This window comes from Carcharhinus amblyrhynchos, chromosome 2 (assembly GCF_965287045.1).
Source record: "Carcharhinus amblyrhynchos chromosome 2, sCarAmb.v2.hapA, whole genome shotgun sequence".
Lineage (NCBI taxonomy): Eukaryota > Metazoa > Chordata > Chondrichthyes > Carcharhiniformes > Carcharhinidae > Carcharhinus > Carcharhinus amblyrhynchos.
Window position 1 is genome coordinate 138,460,101 of NC_137325.1, and position 24,690 is coordinate 138,484,790.

General features: G+C 44.1%; 1 protein-coding gene across 2 annotated transcripts in view; it reads right to left on the bottom strand.

Moving 5' to 3' along the window:
- Window positions 1-24,690, bottom strand: part of wdr48a (WD repeat domain 48a) — a 139,976-nt gene that overhangs the window by 72,772 nt on the left and 42,514 nt on the right. For both annotated transcript variants that reach the window (XM_080213307.1, XM_080213308.1), the window contains exons 4-10: window positions 21,498-21,580; window positions 19,365-19,494; window positions 13,330-13,418; window positions 12,698-12,799; window positions 11,399-11,623; window positions 8,851-8,925; window positions 4,276-4,378 (exon numbers count right to left, since the gene is read on the bottom strand). In XM_080213307.1, coding sequence (XP_080069433.1) covers window positions 4,276-4,378; window positions 8,851-8,925; window positions 11,399-11,623; window positions 12,698-12,799; window positions 13,330-13,418; window positions 19,365-19,494; window positions 21,498-21,580 — 807 coding nt within the window. The remainder of the gene's footprint in view (window positions 1-4,275; window positions 4,379-8,850; window positions 8,926-11,398; window positions 11,624-12,697; window positions 12,800-13,329; window positions 13,419-19,364; window positions 19,495-21,497; window positions 21,581-24,690) is intronic.

Here is a 24,690-nt window from a genome sequence, read left to right on the forward strand (position 1 = left end):
ATCCAACCTCACTGTCTACAACTCCTCCGACTTTGGTGTCGTTAGCAAATTTACTAACCCATCCTTCTACACCCTCATCTAGGTCATTTATAAAAATGACAAACAGCAGTGGCCCCAGAACAGATCCCTGAGGTACACCACTTGTAACTGAACTCCAGGTTGAATATTTCCCATCAACCACCACCCTCTGTCTTTTATCAGCTAGCCAATGTCTGATCCAAACTGCTAAATCACCCTCAATCCCATGCATCTGCATTTTCTGCGGTAGCCTACCATGGGGAACATTATCAAACGCTTTGCTAAAATCCATATACACCACGTCAACTGCCTTACCCTTATCCACCTCTTTGGTCACCTTTTCAAAAAACTCAATAAGATTTGTGAGGCACGACCTACCCTTCACAAAACAGTGTTGACTATCCCTGATCAAATTATTTCTCTCTAGATGATTATAAATCCTATCCCTTATACTTCTTTCCAAAACTTTGCCCACAACAGAAGTAAGGCTCACCAGTCTATAATTCCCAGGATGGTCTCTACTCCCCTTCTTGAACATGGGGACAACATTTGCTATCCTCCAGACTTCCGGCACTATACCTGTAGCCAATGACAACATGAAGATCAAAGCCAAAGGCTCTGCAATCTCCTCCCTAGCTTCCCAGAGAATCCTAGGGTAAATCCCATCTGGTAATCTCTTTTCTTATTAGAAATATACGTATCTCCTTCTTGAAACCATTTAATGATTCAGACTCCAACGCGCTATGGGACAGTGAGTTCCACAAATTCACCACCCTCCGTGAGAAATAGTTTCTCCTCATCTCAGTGTTAAATCTACCGCCTTTCAACCTATACCTGTGCTCTCTTGCTCTAAATTGCCCCATAAGAGGAAACATTCGGTCTACATTTACTTTATCAATCCCTTTTAAAATTTTATATATCTCGATCAGATCCCCCTCTTCCTTCTAAACTCCAGTATTATTTAATCTCTCCTGATGTGACAACCCTTTCACCTCTGGCATCAATCTGGTGAGCCTTCTTTGAACTGCTTCCAATGCCACCACATCCCTCCTCAAATGAGGAGATCAAAACTGGACTGTGAAAGGAAACTGGAGCACCCGGAGGAAACCCATACAGACATGGAGAGAATGTGTAAACTCCACACAGACGGTCACTCAAGGCAGTAATTGAACTTGGGTCCCTGGTGCTGTGAAGCAGCAGTGCTAACCACTGCGCTGCCTCTGAAATGGGGTAGAAAAATGTTGGTGTTATTAAAATTTAATTGGCGTGCAACAGATTTTCGTCAAAACTTCCACTTTTTTAGGCAACCTACAAAACATTTTCAATTTTGTCAACTATTCTTTATTTATCCTTGGCGTACAGGCAGAGTTAGTCTTTGTTGCTCATCACTAATTGCACTTAAGAAGATGGTCATAACCCATCCTTTTAAACAATTGCAATCCATTTGGGATAGGTACACAGAGTGCTCAACAGTCACCAGAATGATGTAACATAACACACGTACAGTTCCTAAGTGGAGGCCAGACACAAGTAAAAATCAGCACCCTGCCCTTAAATACTTTTCTAAGGGCCCTTCTTTTATTGTACTGCATTTAAGTAATCTTCTGACCACGCAACATCATCCAAAATTCCATTGCTGCATAGTTCTGAATCTCAACTTGATCCATAAGATCATATGAAACAGGAAAGGAATAGGCCATTCAGCCCTTTGAGCCTGCTCCAGCATTTAACAAGATCACTGTTATAACATTAAGTCCACTTTTCTGTCTATTGTCTAGAATCCTTAATTCCCCTACTGAACCTATCAATCTCAGCCTTAAAAATGTTCAAGGACTCGGCCTCCACAGCTTCCTGGGGTGAAGAGTTCCAAAGACTCACCACTCAGAAGAAATTCTTCCTTAAATCCATCTTAAATGAATACCTACTTGTCCTGCGACTTGTCCCCACAGTCAGGTAGCTGGTAAATGAAGGTCCACACGCACAGACTAGCAATTTTGCTGAACATGAAAGGTAAAGGTTTAAATGGCCCCAAGCCACAGTCTGATTGCCACTGACCCAAGCTTGAACTTTTTAGATTTTTAAATTTAGCTCCATTGCTGTAATGCTTTGAGATTAGAAACCATCTGTTTTCATATAACGCACAAACTAAACTGCTCAGAATTTCTCCAAATTCTGAACTACGTAATTGTCATTCTACCTCTTGAAATGCAATTAAAACATCAACTGGCCTCTGAGAACACCTGGATATAATTCACATTAGATTAGCAATTAGTTTATCCCAATCTGTTTCTTTTTCATAAAATAATAGATAAAAACAAATGACTGCGGCTGCTGGAATCTCCTTTCTTTTTTCATATGAGGAGAAATTTCTTTTTTATGTTAATATGAATAAAATACACTCAAAACTTATGGATGGGTGGTATAAATACATAATTTTCAGCTAACACTTAAAAAATTGTAAATTCACCATCCTAATTTATTTTCCTTATGATTAACCTGACATCTTTTTACTAGTATTTTAATTCCCATACACTTCTTGCCCATGGGGAGGGAAAGGAAGACGTTCAAAAAGAACTACAAAGTATTTTGTTAACAGAAAAAAAGAATATCTCAGACACAAGAGCACAAATAGGCTGACGGTGCTGCTCTGTTAGAGTTGCCATCCTTTGAAGGAGACACTAAACGGAGGCCTTGCAGCCACTCTCTGGCAGACATAAAGGATGATGTGGAGATGCCGGCGTTGGACTGGGGTAAACACAGTAAGAAGTCTCACGACACCAGGTTAAAGTCCAACAGGTTTATTTGGTAGCACAAGCCACTAGCTTTTGAAGCGCTGCCCCTTCATCAGGTGAGTGGGAGTTCAGTTCTGTTCACAAACAGGGCATACAAAGACAAACCCAATTTACAAGATAATGGTTGGAATGCGAGTCTTTATAGGTAATCAAGTCTTAAAGGTACAGACAATGTGAGTGGAGAGAGGGTTAAACACAGGTTAAAAAGATGTGTATTGTCTCCAGCCAGGGCGTTAGTGAAATTTTGCAAGCCTGGTCAAGTTGTGGGGGGTGACATGAACCCAAGATTCCAGTAACTGTCCTGGCTAGAGATGACACACATCTTTTTAACCTGTGCTTAACCCTCTCTCCATTCACATTGATTACCTATAAAGACTCGCATTCCAACCATTATTTTGTAAATTGAGTTTGTGTCTTTATATGCCCTGTTTGTGAACAGAACTGAACTTCCACTCACCTGAAGAAAGGGCAGGGCTCCGAAAGCTAGTGGCTTGTGCTACCAAATAAACCTGTTGGACTTTAACCTGGTGTTGTGAGATATAAAGGATCCCAGGGCACCATTCTGAAGACAAGTAGGAGTGTTCAACTCAGTCTCTTGACCAATGTTTATCCCTCATTGCAAAAACAGATGGCTTCGTCGTCATCACATGGCAGTTGTGGAAGCATGAATTAGCTGTTAGGCTTTCTGCAATAAGTGACTACGCTCAAAGAACAAAGAAATGTACAGCACAGGAACAGGCCCTTCAGCCCTCCAAGACTGTGCCAATCAGTGATGCCCTAACTGAACTAAAAAAGCCTTCTGCCCTTACTCAGCCTGAATCCCTCTATTCCCTCCCCGTTCCTGTACCCAGATGCCTCTTAAATGTTGTTAACGTGCCTGCTTCCACCATCTTCTTTGGCAGCGCGTTCCAGGCACCCACTGCTGACTGAAAAACTTCCCCCACACATCTCCCTTAGACTTTCCCCCTCTCACTTTGAACCTGTGCTCTCTTGTAATTTACACTTCCGCCTTGGGAAAAAGCCTCTGGCTATGACTCTCATAATTTTGTAGACTTCTATCAGGTCTCCCCTCAGCCTCCGTCTTTCCAGTGAAAGCAACACAAGTTTATTTAACCTCTCTTCAAAGCCAACAACCTCGAGACCAGGCAACATCCTGGTGAACCTACTTTGCACTCTCTCCAAAGCTTCCACGTCCTTCAGGTACTTGGCTTTGGGTTGCAAAAGACACTGTAAATGCAATTTTTTCTTTAGATGTGGGAAAATCTGTCAGTGGATCAAAGAAATGCTCAGCAGGTTAAGCAGCCTCTGTGAGAAACTCTCAATTGCTCCCAGAATACAGCCTGTTACTGACTAGCTGCAAGATGCTCATCCCACGCCAATCGAGCCAATGAGTATCAGAAGATTTCACACAATATTTATTTGGTGAAGCAATTAATAAATACAACTCCAGGTAAGTGACACATACCTTTAATGACTTGCTCTGGCTGTGTGCAAAGGGGAATTAAAGGCGCGCTGCAATCATTGTCATAATCACCAGATGCCCTGAAATTCTGGATACCCTTCATGGACTGCAAAACAAAAGAAAAACTCTGGTCAAATCAAACCCCTTACAGTGCAGGAGGCGGCTATTCGGCCCATCAAGTCTGCACCAACCACAAATCACACCCAGACCCCATTCCCGCAATCCCACGTATTTATTCTGCGATTTCCCCGGACACCAGGGTTAATTTAGCATGGCTAATCAACCTAACCCGCACATCTTTGGACTCTGGGAGGAAACTGGAGCACCCAGAGGAAGCCCATGCAGACACGGAGAGAATGTGCAGACTCCACACAGACAGCGACCGGAAGCCAGAATTGAATCCATGTCCTTGGTGCTGTGACGCAGCAGGGCTAACCCACTGTGCCACCGTGCCACCCATCTCCACAAAGCACACATGGATTGTCCTCATTTGTGCACAGTGTAAAATTTCAAATATATAGGTCTATTTGGCATCAGAGCTCAGATTTCAGGCGAGGAATGAAAGCAATGGTCTGAAGCAACTTTCTACATATTTAATTGTTTCATAATTTTCTGAGTATACTAGGCCATATCTCTCAAGCTTATCTGTATTGCACTGGTTATGAGGACATTTGATGGAAATATTAAAAATTATTAACTGATATGATAAAGGTAAATAAAGAGAAACAGTTTCCAGTGTCAGGATGGCTGATGACAAGAGGACACAGGTAAACAGCAAAAGGATGAGATGCAACAAGAGGAAACAAATTATTGCAGAATGCACTCCTGATAAGGTGGTGGGAGCAGATTCAACCTGATAGAAATCAACAAGATTATACGCGCTAGAAGTCTACAGGATTATGAGGGGCATGAACAGAATAGATAGTCAGAAGCTTTATCCTAGGATGGAAGAGTCAATTACTGGGGGCATAGGTTTAAGGTGCAAGGGGCAAGGTTTAAAGAAAATGTACGAGGCAAGTTTCTTTTTTACAGAAGGTGGTGTGTGCCTGCAACTTGCTGCCAGGAGAGGTACTGGAAGCAGGTATGATAGTGACTTTTAAGGGGCATCTTGACAAATACAAGAATGGGATGGGAATGGAGGGATATGGTCCCTGGAAGCGTGGGGGTTTTAGTTCAGTTGGGCAGGATGGTGGGTGCAGGCTTGGAGGGCCAAAGGGCTTGCTCCTGCGCTGTAATTTTTTTTGTTCGAATAATATTCAAAAGAGAATTGGTTACGAATCCCCACAGTACAGAAGGAGGCCATTTGGCCCTTGAGCCTGCACCAACAGTGATTTTGCCCACGCCCTATCCCCAATATCACGCGTATTTATCTTGCTAAACCCCCGATACTAAGGATCAATTTACCACGACCAATCAACCTAACCTGCATGTTTGTGCCGTGGATGGAAACCGGAGCACCTAGAGGAAACCCATGCAGACAAAGGAAGAACGTACAAACTGCACATAGACAGTGTTTAAGTTTATTTATTAGTGTCACAGGTAGCCTTAGGTTAACACTGCAATTAAGTTACTGTGAAAATACCCTAATTGCCACAATCCAGTGCCTGTCAGGCTACACTGAGGGAGAATTTAGCATGGCCAATACACTAACCAGCATGTCTTTCAGACTGTGGGAGGAAACCAGAGCACCGGGAAGAAACCCATGCAGACATGGGGAGAACATGCAGTCTTCACACAGACAATAACCCGAGCATTTAAGACCCAAACTTAAATATTCGATCCACAAAACACTAAATTCATAAATTACATCGAGTCTCAACACAGTCGAGATACAAATTGCTAGTTCTGCCTGAACATTCGCATTGTTCTGCAATATTTTCTGCTAATCTTAATGTACAAGTTAGGCCATCAGCTGGATTTTGCTTAGCTAGTCCCTCGGCTGAATATTGTAGTTGCTAGGGCAGGAAATAGAAAGAAGAGAATGCCCAGGCCTCCTTGGATCTTACAGAATTAATTCTAAAATGTTTATCTCATTGAATAAACTTCCCTGGTGATAAACTGCCTCGGCTGCCTATTCTTTACAGTCGCACAAGGTTATGATGTAGCAATGCACCGTTTTAAAACAGATGCATGAAACTTCTATAAATCTTTGGTGGGAATGCTGCTTCTACCATAAACTTAAATCAGAGCACTGGGGAAGAAAATAGTAATTGGGCTCCCATCTTTTCTACAAAGAGCAAAAAAAATTACAACAGAGGAACAGGCCCTTCAGCCCTCCAAGCTGCACCAACCATGATGTCCGACTGAACTAAACCCCCTACTCTTCCGGGACCACATTCCTCTCTTATCGCCCTATTCATGTATTTGTCCAGACGCCCCTTAAAAGTCATTATTGTATCTGCTTCCACTACCTCTCCCGGCAGCGGATTCCAGGCACCCACCACCCTCTGTAAAAAACGTGCCTCATACATCTCCTTTAAACCTTGCCCTTTGCACCTTAAACCTATGTCCACTAGTAGTTGACTCTTCCACCCTGGGAAAAAGGAAGGAAAGCTTCTGACTACCCACCCTGTCCATGCCCCTCAATCTTGTAGACTTCTATCAGATCGCCCCTCAACTTCTGTTGTTCCAGTGAGAACAATCCAAGTTTCTCCAACCTCTCCTCATAGCTAATGCCCTCCATACCAGGCAACATCCTGGTAAATCTTGTCTGTACCTTCTCCAAAACCTCCACATCCTACTGGTAGTGAGACATTTCTATAGAGACATTTAAACAGTTTGGAACAAACAAAAACCTGAACTCTTTGAAGAGGTGTTTCACCATAAAGTATTGATATTATACAGCCATTTATGAACACAACTTCTGTGCACTGCTGATTGAGTTGCCCCATTCTTTTTAGGGGCAAAAGATGCCAAAGATGTTTTTAAAGTTTGTACTGAACACAGGCAAACATCAGTGTGTACACAACATGTTGGAATACCTGCAAAGTTTTAAGAGAAATCTTCTTAAAGGTGGATTGGCCATGCTAAATTGTCCATTAGTTTCAGGGAAATTAGCAGGGAAAATACACTGGGTTACGGGGATAAGGCCTGGGTGGAATTGTTGTTGGTGCAGGTTCGACAGGCTGAATGGTCTCTTTCTGCACTGCAGGGATCCTATGATTTTGTTTTAGGATAGCCAACAGCACGTAAGGCTGAAACAAATTCCACCTAATTGGGGTGGGAAGCCCAGCAGACTGATGCCAGTCTACGCTTTCTCCAAACACGGCAATCTGTCTCCCACGGCTGCTGGCGAAATTGTTTCAAAATCAGGATTCAGAAAAAGATTCTGAAGAGTGGTTATTTTTGAAGTAACAGTTTAAGTTTGATTGCAAGTTTTAGTGAAACACAAATCAGCACACAGATTAAACTGCAAGCTTATTCATAGAATCCCCACAGTACAGAAGGAGGCTATTCAGCCCATTGAGGCTGCACTGACAACAATCCCATCCAATCCTATCGCTGTAACCCCACATATTTACCCTGCTGAACCGCTGAAATGAGGGTCAATTTGGTATGGCCAATCCACCTAACCTGCACATCTTTGGAGTGAAATTGAAGCAACCAGAGGAAACCCATGCAGACACAGGGAGAATGTGCAAATCCCACACAGACACGGACCCAAGCCAAGAGTTGAACCAAGGTCCATGGTGCTGTGAGCAGCAGTGTCAACCACTGTGCTGCCCATTTTCTCAAACGTCTATGTTTTGGAAGACTCTGATCACTGTCATACAAAGTTGTTTTTTGTCCATGACGAGGAACATCGGAACAGGAGTAGGCCATTGAGCCTGTAGTGCGACGTAAGTCCATATACCTGCATTGCTCCATTCCTCTTAATATCTTTGGTTAATAAAAATCTATCACCTCAGATGTAAAATTATCAATTGCTCTGCCATCAATTGCTGTTTGCAGAAAAAAGCCACACACTTCTACTACCACTTGTATATCCAAGAGTTTCCTATTTTCATTCCTGAAATCACTGGTTCCAATTTTTTAAATGAATCCTAGATTTTCTGAAAAGCATAAATAGTTTCTCTCTATCTACTCTATCTATTCCCTTTTAAAATCTTGAAAACATCTACCAAATCATTCCTATATTCCAGGGGATGCAACCTTATTTTGCATAAAAGTCAAGCCTTTTATACAAAGGAGGGTTATCAGTGGGCAAGGATTGTCCAAAGTTGCATGACTATATGCTGCACTGCATTCAAAGATAACCCGCAGTTTTTTTTAAATGGAAAATCAGTTTGAGCTGGGGTGGGACCTTTCACAAATTAGAAACAAATAGAAAAGGCCATTTGGTCCATGCTATCTCTGAGATGATTCCTTCAAATTGTGGAGCAGGGGTAGAAGGGATGGACAAAATAAACATGTTCAAGTTTGTGGGTGGGCCTGTACATGCATTCTTATGGTAATACTGTAAGTTGTCCCTTATTGCATGCACATTCACAGGTATGAAGCCAATATACAGAGCAACAGATTGGATGGCAACATTAAATAAGAAGAATGCAGTCTGTACAAGCACAAATATATATTCACCCATTTATTCACTGACGATTTTGTGGTGGCGACCCAGATAGCTGGAGCTGGGTCCACTGATCGATCGATCTCCATCTGCAAATCAAGTTAAAACACAGAGAAATTAAGAGGGAGCACAAGTTTAATATCTAATACTAACAGAAGAAAAAACTTAATCAAGAGTAAGGCAGAGCCAACATGCTGGGAACTTAAGAAGCTGCAAATTTTAAAGCTGATTTGAACTACATTGTTCCCCAATTTTAAGTAGATCTATTATAGAATCCCTGCAGTGCAGAAGGAGACCATTTGGCCAATTAAGCTTGCATCAACAACAGTCCCACTCAGTCCCTAGACCCCATGTAAAGTATATTTATTAGTCACAAGTAAGGCTTACATTAACACTGCAATGAAGTTACTGTGAAATTCCCAGCGTCTATGCGGGTCAATGCACCTAACCACCATGTCTTTCAGACTGTGGGAGGTAACTGGAGCACCTGGAGGAAACCCACGGAGACATGGGGAAAATGTCCAAACTCCCCACAGACAGTGACCCAAGCCGGGAATCGAAGCCCGGTCTCTGGTGCTGTGAGACAGCAGTATAACCACTGTGCCACCCCTTACCCTAATAGTCTCCTAACACTAAGAGGCAATTTAGCAGTCAATCCACCTAACCCGCATGCACATCTATGCATTGTATGGCTTGGAGACAAGACCATATGCGGATACATGGATTTTCAGAAATGACATTCTTGGAGGGATGGAAGATTCAGTAGATATTCGTGAGTACATCAGACGTTGCACAAAACTAATGCGTTGGACATCGCTTTGAAAAGGGTTTGGCCCACTTTTGTGGAAAGAGATTCAACAGGATTTTAAATGAGATTACCCCATCACTCAGTGAGAAGCCTAAAACTGATCTACTCCAGCAATACTGTAACCCCCATCTACCTCGGAATGACGCTGTGTATGCCAACCTCCCATGGACCCTTTGACAAAGGTAGCAGCCAAGTTGAAGGCAAGGATCAAACAGGTCTAAAAATTGGCAAGCACAAGCTGGGGAGCAAGACCATCAGTGCTCCTGACAGCGGTGATGGTCTTTGTCTACTCTGCTCACTGGTATGGATTAGAATGCAGCACAACTCAACCTTAATGCAAAGTTAGAGATATTGTTCTCTATTTACATCAGCCACAAGAAAGAAGAGATATATGTGCCTAGTTGCGTGCCAGCTACTGCCACACAGAAGCAGCAGATTGGTACAGAATTATGAAAGATTTCAGTTGCAGCTGCCACAATAACGGAAATTACCCTTCCTGAACTAGTATTTCATTCAGAGCGAGGCAGAGATTAGAAGGGATCTGATTCAGATATTTTCATATGAGGGACAGGAAGCATGCAAGCACAGAGAGCATTTGAAATAGAACAAAGTAAAGCACAGGAACAGGCCCTTCGGCCCTCCAAACCAGGTCATGATGCTCTAACTAAACTGAAAAAGAATCTTCTGCCGTTACTCAGGCCATATCCCGCTATTTCCTCCCTATTCACGTACCCATCCAGATGCCTCTTAAAGGTTCCAATGGATTCGGTCCTTGCTTGCAGGTGGTCAGGAAGGCGAATGGGATGCTGGCCTTCATAGCGAGGGGGATTGAATATAAAAGTAGGGAGGTCTTGCTGAGGCTATATAGGGCATTGGTGAGGCCGCAGCTGGAGTACTGTGTGCAGTTTTGGGCGCCGTACTTACGCAAGGATATTTTGGCCTTGGAGGGAGTGCAGAGGAGGTTTACTAGGCTGATGCCGGAGTTGAGGGGGTTGAGCTATGAGGAGAGGCTGAATAAACTAGGCTTGTACTTGTTAGAGTTTAGAAGAATGAGGGGAGATCTCATTGAGACATATAAGATGATGAATGGGATGGATAGGATAGAGGTGGAGAGACTCTTCCCGCTCAGAAAGGACAGTAGGACTAGGGGGCACAGCCTCAAAATAAAAGGGGGGGCGGTTTAGAACGGAGTTGAGGAAGAACTTCTTCACTCAAAGGGTGGTGAATCTCTGGAATTCTCTGCCCGTTGAAGTGGTGGAGGCTACCTCGCTAAATATTTTTAAGAAGCGGGTGGATGGGTTTTTGATAAGAGAGGGGATTAAGGGTTATGGGGAGAGGGCGGGAATGTGGAACTGAGCCACGACAGATCAGCCATGATCTTATTGAATGGTGGGGCAGGCTCGAAGGGCCAGATGGCCTACTCTTGCCCCTTTTTCTTATGTTCTTATCACTGGAATTCTAAGAACCTACTGATGACCATGAAACCATTGTCGATTGTCAGAAAAACCCATTTGGTTCACTTTAGGGAAGGAAATCTGCCGTCCTTACCTGGTCTGGCTTGCATGTGGCTCCAGTGCCACAGCAATGTGGTTGAATCTTAACTGCCCTCTGAACAAGGGCAACGAGGGATGGGCAATAAATACTGGCCAGCCAGCGACACCCATGTCCCAAGAATGAATAAAAAAAACAGATTTGATAAATAAAGGGCCCGAGCGCTGCAGTGTTGTGGTTGTGACTAACTTTTCAGACTGTACCTTGAGAACGGGTGCTTTTTCCTCACAAATTAGAACTCGGATATCTGGATTCCGGAGGTCTGTGCAGTAGATTTTTCGGTCTCGTCCTCCAGAGTAGACATGTGTGAAGGCTTCGTTGACCTGCAGTGCCCAAACTCCTTCATCATGAACCCTGTAGGTTGCTATGCATCTCTGTTGTCCCAAGGACCACAGACGGATGGTTCCATCAGAACTACCAGATAAACACTAAGGGAAAAAGATGGGGGAAAAAATTGTCAATTGACCAACAGAAAGCTTGAAAATGGTTACAAACCCATTTTGGATAAGGACAACATTGCAATCATTGTGGGTTGATATTAAAAGGCTCTCAATGAATACTGCAAATTGAGTTGGCCTGAAGAGCAGTACATGCATTTTCCTTTCTTCCACCTGCTCAAGGCTAATGTGTTGCTGAATAGAGATTTTTAACCATCAAGCCAGTTTATCTCTGCTTCAAGCCAGTTTATAATAGGGTTAGTTATAACATACTACTTATGCACAAGGAGACTTCACTCTTAACACCGAAACCATGTATAAACACTTACGATAAAATTTTATTCTTTTAAAAAAGAAGTTCATAAAGGCAATTTTGGAGGGGGTTTCTCCAATTCCGAGAATTTATCAGTGAAACATTAGGTTTTTGCTTGATATCTTGTCACAACAGTCAAGCAAGATTAGTAGTTGAATGAAGGAATATTCTTCAGGAATTAAAATGATGGAGCACCATTTTGATATAATTTGATATTAAAGAAATAGAGAAGCAAGAGTGAGTAAGGCAAGGTGGCATGGTGACAGTGGTTAGCACTTGCACCTTCAGCGCCAGGAACCTGGGTTCAGTTCCAGCCTGGGACACTGTCCGTGCGGCATTAGCATGTTCTTCCCCATGTCTGGGTGGGTTTCTTTCAGATGCTCCGGCTTCCTCCCACAGTCTGAAGGCGTGCTGGTTAGGTGCATTGGCTGTGCTAAATTTTCCCTGTGTAACCAAACAGGTGCTGGAGTGTGGCGACTGGGGGATTTTCACAGTAACTTCATTGCAGTGTTAACGTATTTGTATTACTAATAAATGAACTTTAAAAAAACTTTAAACTGCAAGTGAGTGAGGTGAAACTGAACAAGTGAGAGAGGGAAGAGAAAGAGTTGAAGATGGGGGGTGGGGGGCAGGCAAAAACAACTGGAGAGAAGATGGAAGAATGCCAATCATGTAAGGCCCTGAACCAGGACTGATGCATAAAACAAAACAAAATGACTTTTACTTGAACAGTATCAAGAAATGTAAAATACCTGTGTGCCATCTCGGTTCAACAATAGAGCTTTCACGTTATCCGTGTGACCTTTAAGTTTCATCAGCTTTGCACATGTCCTGGGATCCCACACTCTCAGAACCTGTTAATTACAACCAACACCTCACACATTAGGCACATTGAGACTAACGGCACCTGCTGTTAAACAGGCAAGATTCCTCTTCTAACACCTTTTGTTAATTCCTGCTTAATGTCATAAATTCAATCAAGTTTAAGCAAATCAAATGGAAATTACTCCTCCAATGAAATAGAAAAATGAAAGTTCTCAGAAGTTATAAAGTAGATCAAGCAAATTTGAAGAAACTGATCTTGGTCATTTTTTTTGCACGCAACAAAAAAAATGCAACTGCAAAATATAATTTCCCCAATCATAACACTTGCACAACTTATTAAAAAGTGTGAAATTTAATATGCACATTACTGTTCTAAGCTTTAATTAAAAGGAAACATCAAAAGAAAAATGGTTAGTCATAAGTCACAGCATGAGGTCCAAGTACTATTTGGCAGCTGAAGTTGTCAAACACATTTGGAAAATAGGTCAACAAAATTGAAGAGGTGTCTTCTCAATTACAGGAAGCAGTCAAGCATGATTGGCATCATAATTTAACTTACCTTTTCTGTAGACCCAGAAACAATTACTGTTCCCATCTGGTTCATTGCAAGGCTATAAATGGAGTCTTTATTCCCACTCAGTGATGATGCTGTTGTTAGAAAAAAAATACGTATTTAGCACCAAAGTTTTTTCTGCACAAGTCTTCACTTCATGGCTGATACATTGGTAGATGGACAGATGGGTGGAGGGCGACAGAGAGAGAGAGAGAGAGAGAGAGAGAGACAGCGCGCAAGGCAGCCATCTTCTTCTGCTAATTGTCCACACCAAAATTACACTTATTTCCAATGTTATGGGTATACACTCAAATCTAATGTCTAGGGGCTAACACCAATTTTTTAAATTATATATATGAAAATACAGGTTAAAAAAAACTTTTTTTTAAATAGGTGGAGCTATGTCAGTTTGTGAAATGGCTTGGAAAAGTCACTTAGTTCAAACAAATTAGGGACGGCCAACAAATGCTGGCCTTACCAATGACATCCACACTCCATAACAGAAAAAAACAATGTGAAATCAATAAAAGATACCATTACAATGAGAAAAGTGTTTGCAGAGTTTGGAAATTAATACTTACCCACAGTCCAAAAGAATATATATATATATATATATATATATATAAAATATATGTATAGGGCATTGGTGAGGCCGCAGCTGGAGTACTGTGCAGTTTTGGGCGCCGCACCTGCGCAAAGATATTTTGGCCTTGGAGGGAGTGCAGAGGAGGTTTACTAGGCTGATACCGGAGTTGAGGGGGTTGAACTATGAGGAGAGGCTGAATAAACTAGGCTTGTACTCGTTAGAGTTTAGAAGAATGAGGGGAGATCTCATTGAGACATATAAGATGATGAATGGGATGGATAGGATAGAGGTGGAAAGACTCTTCCCGCTCAAAAAAGACAGTAGGACTAGGGGGCACAGCCTCAAGATAAAAGGGGGGCGGTTTAGAACGGAGTTGAGGAGGAACTTCTTCACTCAAAGGGTGGTGAATCTCTGGAATTCTCTGCCCGTTGAAGTGGTGGAGGCTGCCTTGCTAAATATTTTTAAGACGCGGGTTGATGGGTTTTTGATAGGAGAGGGGATTAAGGGTTATGGGGAGAGGGCGGGAAAGTGGAACTGAGCAGCGACAGATCAGCCATTATCTTATTGAATGGCGGGGCAGGCTCGAAGGGCTGGATGGCCTACTCCTGCTCCTATTTCTTATGTTCTTATAATTTCTCTTGTGCTGTCATTGGATTTGTTATTGTTATCAATATTCTTTGCTAAAAGCTGCACTGTTTGGACATAACTAATTGCTAGAAAGTGTTGAAGCCATCAACTCACATTCTCCTCAGTTTGACAACATTAGAGCTCCCAGTCAATACACTGTATTCGTTGCCAATTCCAGTGTTATGGGTGAACATGCACTCAAATCTCAGTTTATTTGCATTCATCCACAAAACTGAATCTTCTCACTGAAATCACCAGTCCTTCACCCATGTGTTGACTAAACATAAATTACCCTGTGCACACTATCCTTATCTAAATCACCTGATGAAGAAGCAGCACTCCAAAAGTTTGTGACTCAAATAAACCTGTTAGGACTTTGACTTGGTGTTGTGAGACTTCTTACAGTATAGAATGCACTTCACTATGAATGAACATCACGAAAGAAATGAATTAAAGCCATCTGATTGCCATGCAAATATAACTGATTCAGTAATGGAGCTTCAAGGAAGGTTACCTGACAAGTTCTGTCCATTTAGAACAAAGAACAACACAGCACGGGAAACAGGCCCTTCTACCCAACGAGCCCATACTGCCATTTTAACAGTATGAGTGCCCTCCTCTACCCATGACCTTTGTCTACACCTATTGGGGAAGATTGAGGGAAGACTAATTTAGGGACAATTTGTTACACCAACCAGCCTAAGAGCACGTTTTTGGGATGTGGGAGGAAACCGGAGCACCTGGAGAAAACCCATGCAACCTCAGGGAGAATGTGCAAACTCCCACAGACACCGGCCCAAATCCATGTATCTGCACAGCAAACAGCGATAGTCACTGAGCTGTCATGTTGCCCGTCAGATGGTCCAGTTTAAGGGTACACTAATGACGTGAAGCACTAGGCAACTCTCGAAGCAACATCCAAGAGCAGCCCTCGCACTACCCACTGCGTGTATGCCCCTTGTTGGTCAACAAGGCGTTGGTCAGAAGGCATTTGACAAGGTGCCTCACAAGAGGTTATTGCAGAAGGTAAGGGGGCATGGAGTTGGGGGTAGGGTGTTAGCGTGGATAGAGGATTGGTTGTCAAATAGGAGGCAGAGAGTGGGGGTTAATGGGTGCTATTTGGATTGGTGACTAGTGGAGTGCCCCAGGGGTCGGTGCTGGGGCCTCAGCTATTTACCATTTATATAGATGATCTGGAGGAGGGAACCGAGTGTATGGTGTTGAAATTTGCTGATGACACCAAGATTGGTGGAACGGCAAATTGCGCGGAGGGTGTGGAGAGTCTGCAGAAGGATCTAGATAGGCTGGGCGAATGGGCCAGGAAATGGCAAATGGAATTTAATGTTGGCAAGTGCGAGGTGGTCCACTTTGGTAGGAATAATGGTAGGAAGGACTATTACTTACGGGGCGAAAAACTGCAGCAGGCGACGGTGCAGAGGGACCTCGCGCATGAGTCGCAAAAACCCAGCCTGCAGGTGCAGCAGGTGGTCAGGAAGGCTAATGGGATGCTGGCCTTCATAGCGAGGGGGATTGAATATAAAAGTAGGGAGGTCTTGCTGCAGCTGTACAGGGCATTGGTGAGGCCGCAGCTGGAGTACTGTGTGCAGTTTTGGTCGCCGTGCTTACGCAAGGATATTTTGGCCTTGGAGGGAGTGCAGAGGAGGTTTACTAGGCTGATACCGGAGTTCAGGGGGTTGAGCTATGAGGAGAGGCTGAATAAACTAGGCTTGTACTCATTAGAGTTTAGAAGAATGAGGGGAGATCTCATTGAGACGTATAAGATGATGAATGGGATGGATAGGATAGAGGTGGAGAGACTCTTCCCGCTCAGAAAGGACAGTAGGACAAGGGGGCACAGCCTCAAGATAAAGGGGGGGCGGTTTACATAGAACATAGAACACTACAGCACAAACAGGCCCTTCGGCCCACGAGTTGCGCCGATCACATCAACACCTACCAACCTACAGACCTATCTATAACCCTCAATCTCATTAAACCCCATATACTCATCCAGAAGTCTTTTAAAAGACCCCAGCGAGTTCGCCTCCACCACCACTGACGGCAGCCGATTCCATTCACTCACCACCCTCTGAGTGAAAAACTTACCCCTAACATCACTTCTGAACTTCCCTCCCTGCACCTTAAATCTGCGTCCTCTCGTAGCAACCATTTCAACCCGGGGAAATAGCCTCTGAGAGTCCACCCTATCTATTCCTCTCAACATTTTGTAAACTTCTATCAGGTCGCCTCTCAACCTTCGTCTCTCCAGGGAAAAGAGTCCCAGCTCCCTCAACCTAACTTCATAAGGCATGCCTCCCAGTCCAGGCAACATCCTTGTAAATCTCCTCTGTACCCTCTCAATAGCTTCTACATCTTTCCTATAGTGAGGCGACCAGAACTGCGCACAATACTCTAAATGAGGCCTGACAAGGGTCTTATAAAGTTGCAGCATTACCTCCCGACTCCTAAACTCAATCCCTCGATTAATGAAGGCCAGTACACCATACGCCTTCTTGACCACCTCCTCCACCTGCGAGGCCGATTTAAGAGTCCTGTGGACCCGGACCCCAAGATCCTTCTGCTCTTCAACACTACTAAGACTCCTGCCCTTGATAGTGTACTCGTTCATCCCGTTGGTTCTGCCAAAATGGACGACTACACATTTATCTGCGTTGAAGTCCATCTGCCACTTCTCCGCCCAGTCCTGCATCCTATCTATGTCCTGCTGCAACTTTTGCCATCCTTCCAGACCATCCACAACACCACCGACCTTCGTGTCATCAGCGAACTTACTTACCCATCCCTCCACTTCCTCATCCAGGTCATTTATGAAAATGACAAACAACAAGGGTCCCAGAACAGAACCTTGAGGCACTCCGCTGGTGACTGACCTCCATTCAGAAAAAGCCCCATCCACAACCACTCTCTGCCTTCTGCAGGCAAGCCAGTTCTGAATCCACAAGGCCAAAGGCCCTTGGATCCCATGCCCTCTCACCTTCTCAAGAAGTCTTGCATGGGGGACCTTATCAAACGCCTTGCTGAAGTCCATGTACACTACGTCCACGGCACTTCCTTCGTCAATGTGTTCAGTCACATTATCGAAGAACTCAACTAGGCTTGTAAGGCACGACCTGCCCTTGACAAATCCATGCTGACTATTCCTGATCATGTCAAACCTCTCCAAATGTTCGTAAATCTTGTCCCTCAGAAGCCTCTCCATCAGCTTACCAACCACTGAGGTCAGACTCACCGGTCGGTAATTTCCCGGGCTATCTCTGTTCCCTTTCTTGAAAATAGGAACTACATCCGCAATCCTCCAATCCTCCGGAACCTCTCCCGTCTCCATTGACGATGCAAAGATCATCGCCAGGGGCTCTGCAATCTCTTCCCTCGCCTCCCACAGTATCCTGGGGTACATCCCATCTGGTCCAGGCGACTTATTTACCTTGATAGAATTCAAAAGTTCCAACACATCCTCCTCCTTAATATTCACGTACTCAATCTTTTCCATCTGCTGCAAATCCATAACAAAATCTCCCAGATCAGCTTCCACTGTGAATACTGAGGCGAAGTACTCGTTAAGCACCTCTGCCATTTCCTCTGGTTCCACACAAACCTTTCCCCCCTCACCTTTTATAGGTCCTATCCTTCTTATCCTTTTACCTTTCACATACTTATAGAAGGCCTTGGGATTCTCCTTAATCTTACCCGCCAAGGTCTTCTCATGACCCCTTCTGGCTCTCCTAATTTCCCTTTTAAGTTCCTTCCTACAGTCGTTATACTCAAGATTTTTAACCTCTCCTAATTTCCTGAACCTCTTGTACACCTTCCTTTTCCTCCTGACTAGGTTCAACACAGCCTTTGTGCACCACGGTTCCCGCGACCTACCAAAACCCCCTTGTCTCATCGGAACGTTGTCATTCAGAGCTCCAGACACACATTCCTTGAATATCTGCCACCTTCCTTCGGTACTTTTCCCTAAGAACGCCTCCTTCCAGTTTATTTGTCCAAGTAACTTCCTGACTTCTTCGTATCTCCCCTTACCCCAGACAAACACCTTCCTAGCCTGCCTGATCCTATCTCGTTCCAATGCAATTGTGAAGGAGATAGAATTATGGTCACCATTTCCAAGATGCTCTCCTACCGAAAGATCCATCACCTGCCCTGGTTCATTCGCCAGTACCAGGTCAAGTACAGCCTCTCCCCTCGTAGGCTTATCCACATACTGTGTCAGGAAACCTTCCTGAACACACCTAACAAACTCGACGGAGTTGAGGAGGAACTTCTTCACTCAAAGGGTGGTGAATCTCTGGAATTCTCTGCCCGTTGAGGTGGTGGAGGCTGCCTCGCTAAATATTTTTAAGACGCGGGTTGATGGGTTTTTGATAAGCGAGGGGATTAAGGGTTATGGGGAGAGGGCGGGAATGTGGAACTGAGACACGACAGATCAGCCCTGATCTTATTGAATGGCGGGGCAGGCTCGAAGGGCTGGATGGCCTACTCCTGCTCCTATTTCTTATGTTCTTATAAGGCGGACCGAATCACTGTGAAGTAAAAGAAAAGACATTTAATCTATCAATATCCAATCTGGTCTACACGTGACTACGCTGTGTGCCTCCTGAAGTGACTTAGCAAGCCTTAGATCTATTATGTGTTTAGTGCAATTATGGTAATCACTGAATGTGGCTTTGCCAGCATTGTCAACAGCTTATCAATAAATTAAAACAAAACAAAACAAACTTTAGAAATCTCCCAAGCATTTACATCTATTGTGCTAAAAGCTCCATTTGCATTTCCACTACCACTCCATTCACAGTTAGTAACTTACTTGTGACAGTGTTGTTTGAGGCAGTCAGTGCTGTAAGAGTATTTACATCCCAGAGGAATATCTGTCTGTCCAGCCCCGCTGAAGCCACTAACTCTTTATCTTTTGCATAAGCCAATGCCTTAACATAATCCTACACGGAAGAAAGAAAAATCGTTAGCTTTCACCCAATTTTCTCCTTCCTCTCTAAAATAGTGAGTTATGCTGCAGCATTATTTAATTTCCATATGCGTAATTAGAGAGCGAGTTTCCAGCACCAAGAACATCACAATCAACTGTGGCACTGACCTCATTCAACAAGTGCATTTTCTAGCAATAATTAGGGAGATAAAACTTGGGAGTTGGAAGCAAGATGATTCTTCCCCCTCTTTGCTTTGCACAGTTCCATTCCACAACATCTTATAAATGGAAGTTTGCTCCTTTTACCTTGACACCAGCCCAAGACACTGATTGCACAGATCTTGAATTACTAAAACTTATTCCAGTATGATATTCTGTAAACACTCCTGGGTTACAAATATTCAGATTCAATTCCATGAGGGAATTCTATAAGGTGGACCTGAGCCATCAGAACAAGCAGACAGGAGACTATTGGGGGGGGCATTTTCCCACCGCAACCCTCAAATTTTCTGACGGGTCAGGATTGCATGCTGGCCATTTTGCCGAATTCGCGCCTGCATTCCTAGTACCTGCACGTCTCCCTAAGCCAGGGAACAATCGGGGTTGGGACTACACTGGCAACTGGCAAGAAGAGAGGCAAGTCATTTGAATGTAGTTTAACTGTAGTTTAACGTGATTATTGGGCCTGACAAGGAATTTGCCAGGCCTGATAGCATCTCCCACCCCACGAGGAGTACTTCATTCCAGCAGGGTTTAGAACAGCTCCCCACATTTGGGGAATGAGCAGAAAACCCTGGTGAAGAGGGGGCAATCGGGGGCCCCCCAGGGGGTCAGGTGGTGGTGGGTTGCCCCCTGGGCATAGGCAGCCTGGCACTGCCAACCTGTGCCCCCAGCAATGCCCCAGAGGTGAAGTGCCCATGCCTAGGGGCACTGCCAAGGGGTCAGGGCCTAGGGGTAATTAGTGGGGCTGGGGGGGTCGTACTGCCACTCTGCATGGGGAACAGTCTGGGCTGGAGAAATGCCAGCGATTGGGGCGGGGGAGCTGGAAATTGGGGTGCTCCTGGGCAGATGGGGTTCAGGGTTGGCCCAGGAGTTGTTGTGGGGGCCACGATTGGGCCATGCGGGTGGGGAAGGAGCAGCACTTAAGAGGTCCCAGGCTGGCCAGCAAACGGGGAGACTGACAGATCGGGGCCACTGCACATGCGCAGAATGCTGGAGCTGTCAGTCTCTGCCACGAATAGGCCCCGTTCCCCCCAGATTTTTAAATGAGATTCACGATTGGGACTTCTGCAGTGCACAGAGTGGGGAGATTCAGATCTGAAGTTGCAGTGAAAAAATAAACAGTCGTGACCTGGACCAGTTTTCCCACCAATTCTAGGAGAAAAGCCCACCGGGTCTGATTGCTCATCCAAACATTTGTTACATAAGAAATAGGAGCAGGAGTAGGCCATCTAGCCCTTTGAGCCTGCCATTGTTTGTTAACAATGCAGTACTCCCTCAGTACTGTATCATCAGTCTAGATCACATAGCGCTGTGTGAACATGCAAGGTTCTGACTCATGAGACAAAATTGCTGTCAACTGAGCCAACTCAATGTTTTTATAGACAAAAATATTTCCTGTGATCTATCCCCTCAAGTATCTCAGGTAACCACAAAGGTGATTAGTTACTTCAGCGGTTTAAGCTCTAATTTACTAAAAGCAAGGGATTTAAATTTTCATTCTTCAAATTAACTGGATATAAAATGGATAATGCCAGCTTTCGATATACAAGCTAAATTTATTGTTCCATTCTCAAATCTGAGACAAGGTGCACTGGAACATATGCGTAATATAGACACGAGGAAGAGATCCTCATTAGTCGCAGTGCCCAAGAGGTCACCTTCACATCAAGACTAATTCAGAACCATTAGAGTAGAGGAAAAAAAATGTTTTATAGAAGTACCAGTACCGTCCCAATAAATGCACATTTTCACTTTGTGGCAATATACAGTCTTCCTCTTTTCACAAAAAATTACCTTGTGTGTTCGTAACGTAGACATGCAAAATCCTTTATGGGCATTCCACACTTTCACTGTGGTGTCCGATGAAGCAGATATTACTAGAAAACAAAAAGCAGTTTTGAACTTTGATTTCGAATCGTCTCTTAAATGAATCATCTCTGAAATGGGGTATGCGGGGTGTCAGGAAGGGGTAGTACCTCTGGTGGGGGAACATGTCACATCCTTTTCAGGACGGTTTGTCCACCCTTTGTCCCCACCTGGCACTCAGTTCTCACCTGTGGCTCCCTGTAGCTGTTTACATGCGACAGTGGCCGCACCCTGGGCAACAGCTTTGACAAGCCGGCTAAACCAGGTGAGGGTAGCCTACAGATCTCAACCCTCGGTGAAATAGGGAGATGTCTATCCCAGCATGTGAAGACAGACTCTGGTGGATTGAGCAGACAAGACCAATGGAAGGTCCAACAGTCAAGAAGGCAGTCTCTGCGAGCTTCATGGAATGCGAAGAGCAGGACAAGATACAGAAGACATCCTGGTCATCCATTGCACCTAGTCCCATCTCCAGCCATCTTGACTCTTGCCACTGGATTCAGATGGGAATTGGGAACAGAGAGAGAGGCTGACGCTGCGCAACTCTCCCTCACTTTAATCCAAATCAAACGCTAGTCTCGACATCAGCATCATCATCATCAACGTCCTGTTCAACCTTTGAAGTCCTGTGATGGGTGATGGGCGAGCGACGAAACAGCAGGTGTGGATACACTGGGAGCTGTAGTCACGGGCCTGCACGCAGGCGGCTCAGGTTTAATGGTCGTTTTCTGCTGACCGAAGCAGCAGTGAAACTCAGCGTCCACCTGGGCAACTGAGCAGTCCTCTTCAGGAACACACTACTTAACTCTATAGAATGAGGAAGGGATTAGAAAAGGTGCCTTAAACATTGCCTGCTTCACTACACCCTGGCCAGTTTACCACAGCTGGTGGGAATCCCATCTTGCGATCAAACAAAATAAAACACAAGCTGACACCGCTCACCACTGGCACTTGGTACGTGCACACACTTTTGGACAACCCTACGACAGACAGATCTGTGAGAAGAACAGCCTTGCTTACCAGAGAGCTTGCAAAATACAACATTGACATCGCAGCCCTGAGTGAAACTCGTCTTGCCAACGTAGGTCAGTTGACTGAAACTGGAGGTGGATACACTTTTTTCTAGAGCGGTTGTAGCAGCGATGAGTGTTGTGATGCTGGAGTTGGATTCACCATCAGGAGTCACCTTGTTTGGAATCTTGCTCGCCTACTCAAGGGTGTGAACGACTGGCTTATGACATTACAGCTTCCGCTACAGAACAGAAGTTAAGCCACCCTCATCAGTGCCTATGCCCCCACAATGAACAACCCAGACAAGATGAAAGACAAGAACTAGATGCCCTACTATCAGCAGTGAGCAGTACCAACAAACTGATCTTGCTTGGCGATTTCAATGCAAGAATAGGGTGCGACTCTGCAATCTGGCAGGGAGTCATTGGGAGGCATAGAGTAAGCAAGTGTAACAGCAACGGCCTACTCTTAATGAAGACCTATGCAGCACATGAACTCCTCATCACCAACACAACCTTCCGTCTGCCTACCCATAACAAGACCTTCTGGATGCACCCCCGCTCTAAGCATTGGCATCTTATCGACTATGTCATTGTCAGGAGAAAAGACAGGCAGGATGTCAGAGTGACCAAGGCCATGTGTGGTGTTGACTGTGGGACAGATCACAGGCTCTCACATGTATTGTATATGAACAATACTTTTAAACAAATTCACACTAGAATCATCCAGTTCACCAGCAATTCATAGATGGCATAAATATATGTTATATCTAGTCAACACACTATATATGATATTGTTAGCATCATCAGGTTATCAGACACTTTCTAGGATCAGAGACTAAACATATCCACATGAATGAGGACTTTACATTAATAAAGGAAGGGTGGATGAATTCAAGAAACTACATTTCAGAAGTAATAAAGGAGGGAATATTTAAGCAGTTTCAATCAAAGTGGTTGCTTTGTCCTGAAGGGTGTCAACCTCCTTTCGTAAAAGGTGATCTAAATGAAAGGAGCTTAACAGGATAGATGCTGAGAAAATGTTAGCCCTGGCTGGGGAATCTAAGAGGTCACAGTCTCGCAACAAGGCACCAACCATTTAGGACTGAGACGACGAGAAATTTCTTCATGCATAGGGTAAGAATTCTCTATCCCAGCCGGCTGTGACTCTCAGTATATTCAATAACTAAGAATTAAGGGATATGGTGATGCTATTCAGAGGTGGAGTTGAGGTAGATTAGTCATGATCTTGTTGAATGGCAAAGCAAGCTCCAAGGTGAAATAACATAATCCATGTTCCTACATTCTCATGTAGGAAAATCATGTCATGCAGCAGGAACATGAAAAGGCGAATCTGAATTAAGGCAACTGATAGTGATCCCGAATTCTATGAAAAGATTACAAGAAACCAAAAATTTCAATGTCAACATGCAGCAAAGTCTGCATACAGGCTTGGGCTGTAGATGGCAAGTAACATTCTTGAAACTCCACTGTCAAGCAATGACCACCTGTAAAAAGACAGACATTAACTTCTTGCCCTTGACATTCAACAGCGTTATAATCATTAAATTCCCCATCACCAACATGCTGCAGTTGGCACCAAACAGCAATTGAACTGGATAAGCCCATGGCTATGGGGAAAGATCATAAGTTTGGTATTTTGCAAGTGAGTCTATTTAAAGTTTCTCCATCAGCTAAGAATCAGAATGGCACAGAAGATGATCAATCAGCTCCTTGAGTTAATGCTGGCCCGTGAAAGAACAATCCAATCAGTCCCATCCCTCCATTGTATTCCTGTAAGTTTATTTTCTTCTGAAATCATTGATCATCTCTGCTTCCACCACCCTGATAGGTAGTGATTTCCAGGTCATCACCATTTGTTGTGTAAAAAGCTTCTTCTCTACATACCACAGAATCTCTTGCCAAAAAATTTAAATCTGTGCTCCTTAATCCTTGTCCTTATGTAAACCTGCTATTATCTTGTATATCTCTATCCCTCAATCTCCTTTGTTTTAAGGCAAACAGCTCCAGCTTCTCTGCCCTAATATCACAGCTACAACCCCTCATCCACTGCCTCCACCACCAGCCCACTGTGGCTGCAGTGTGGACCA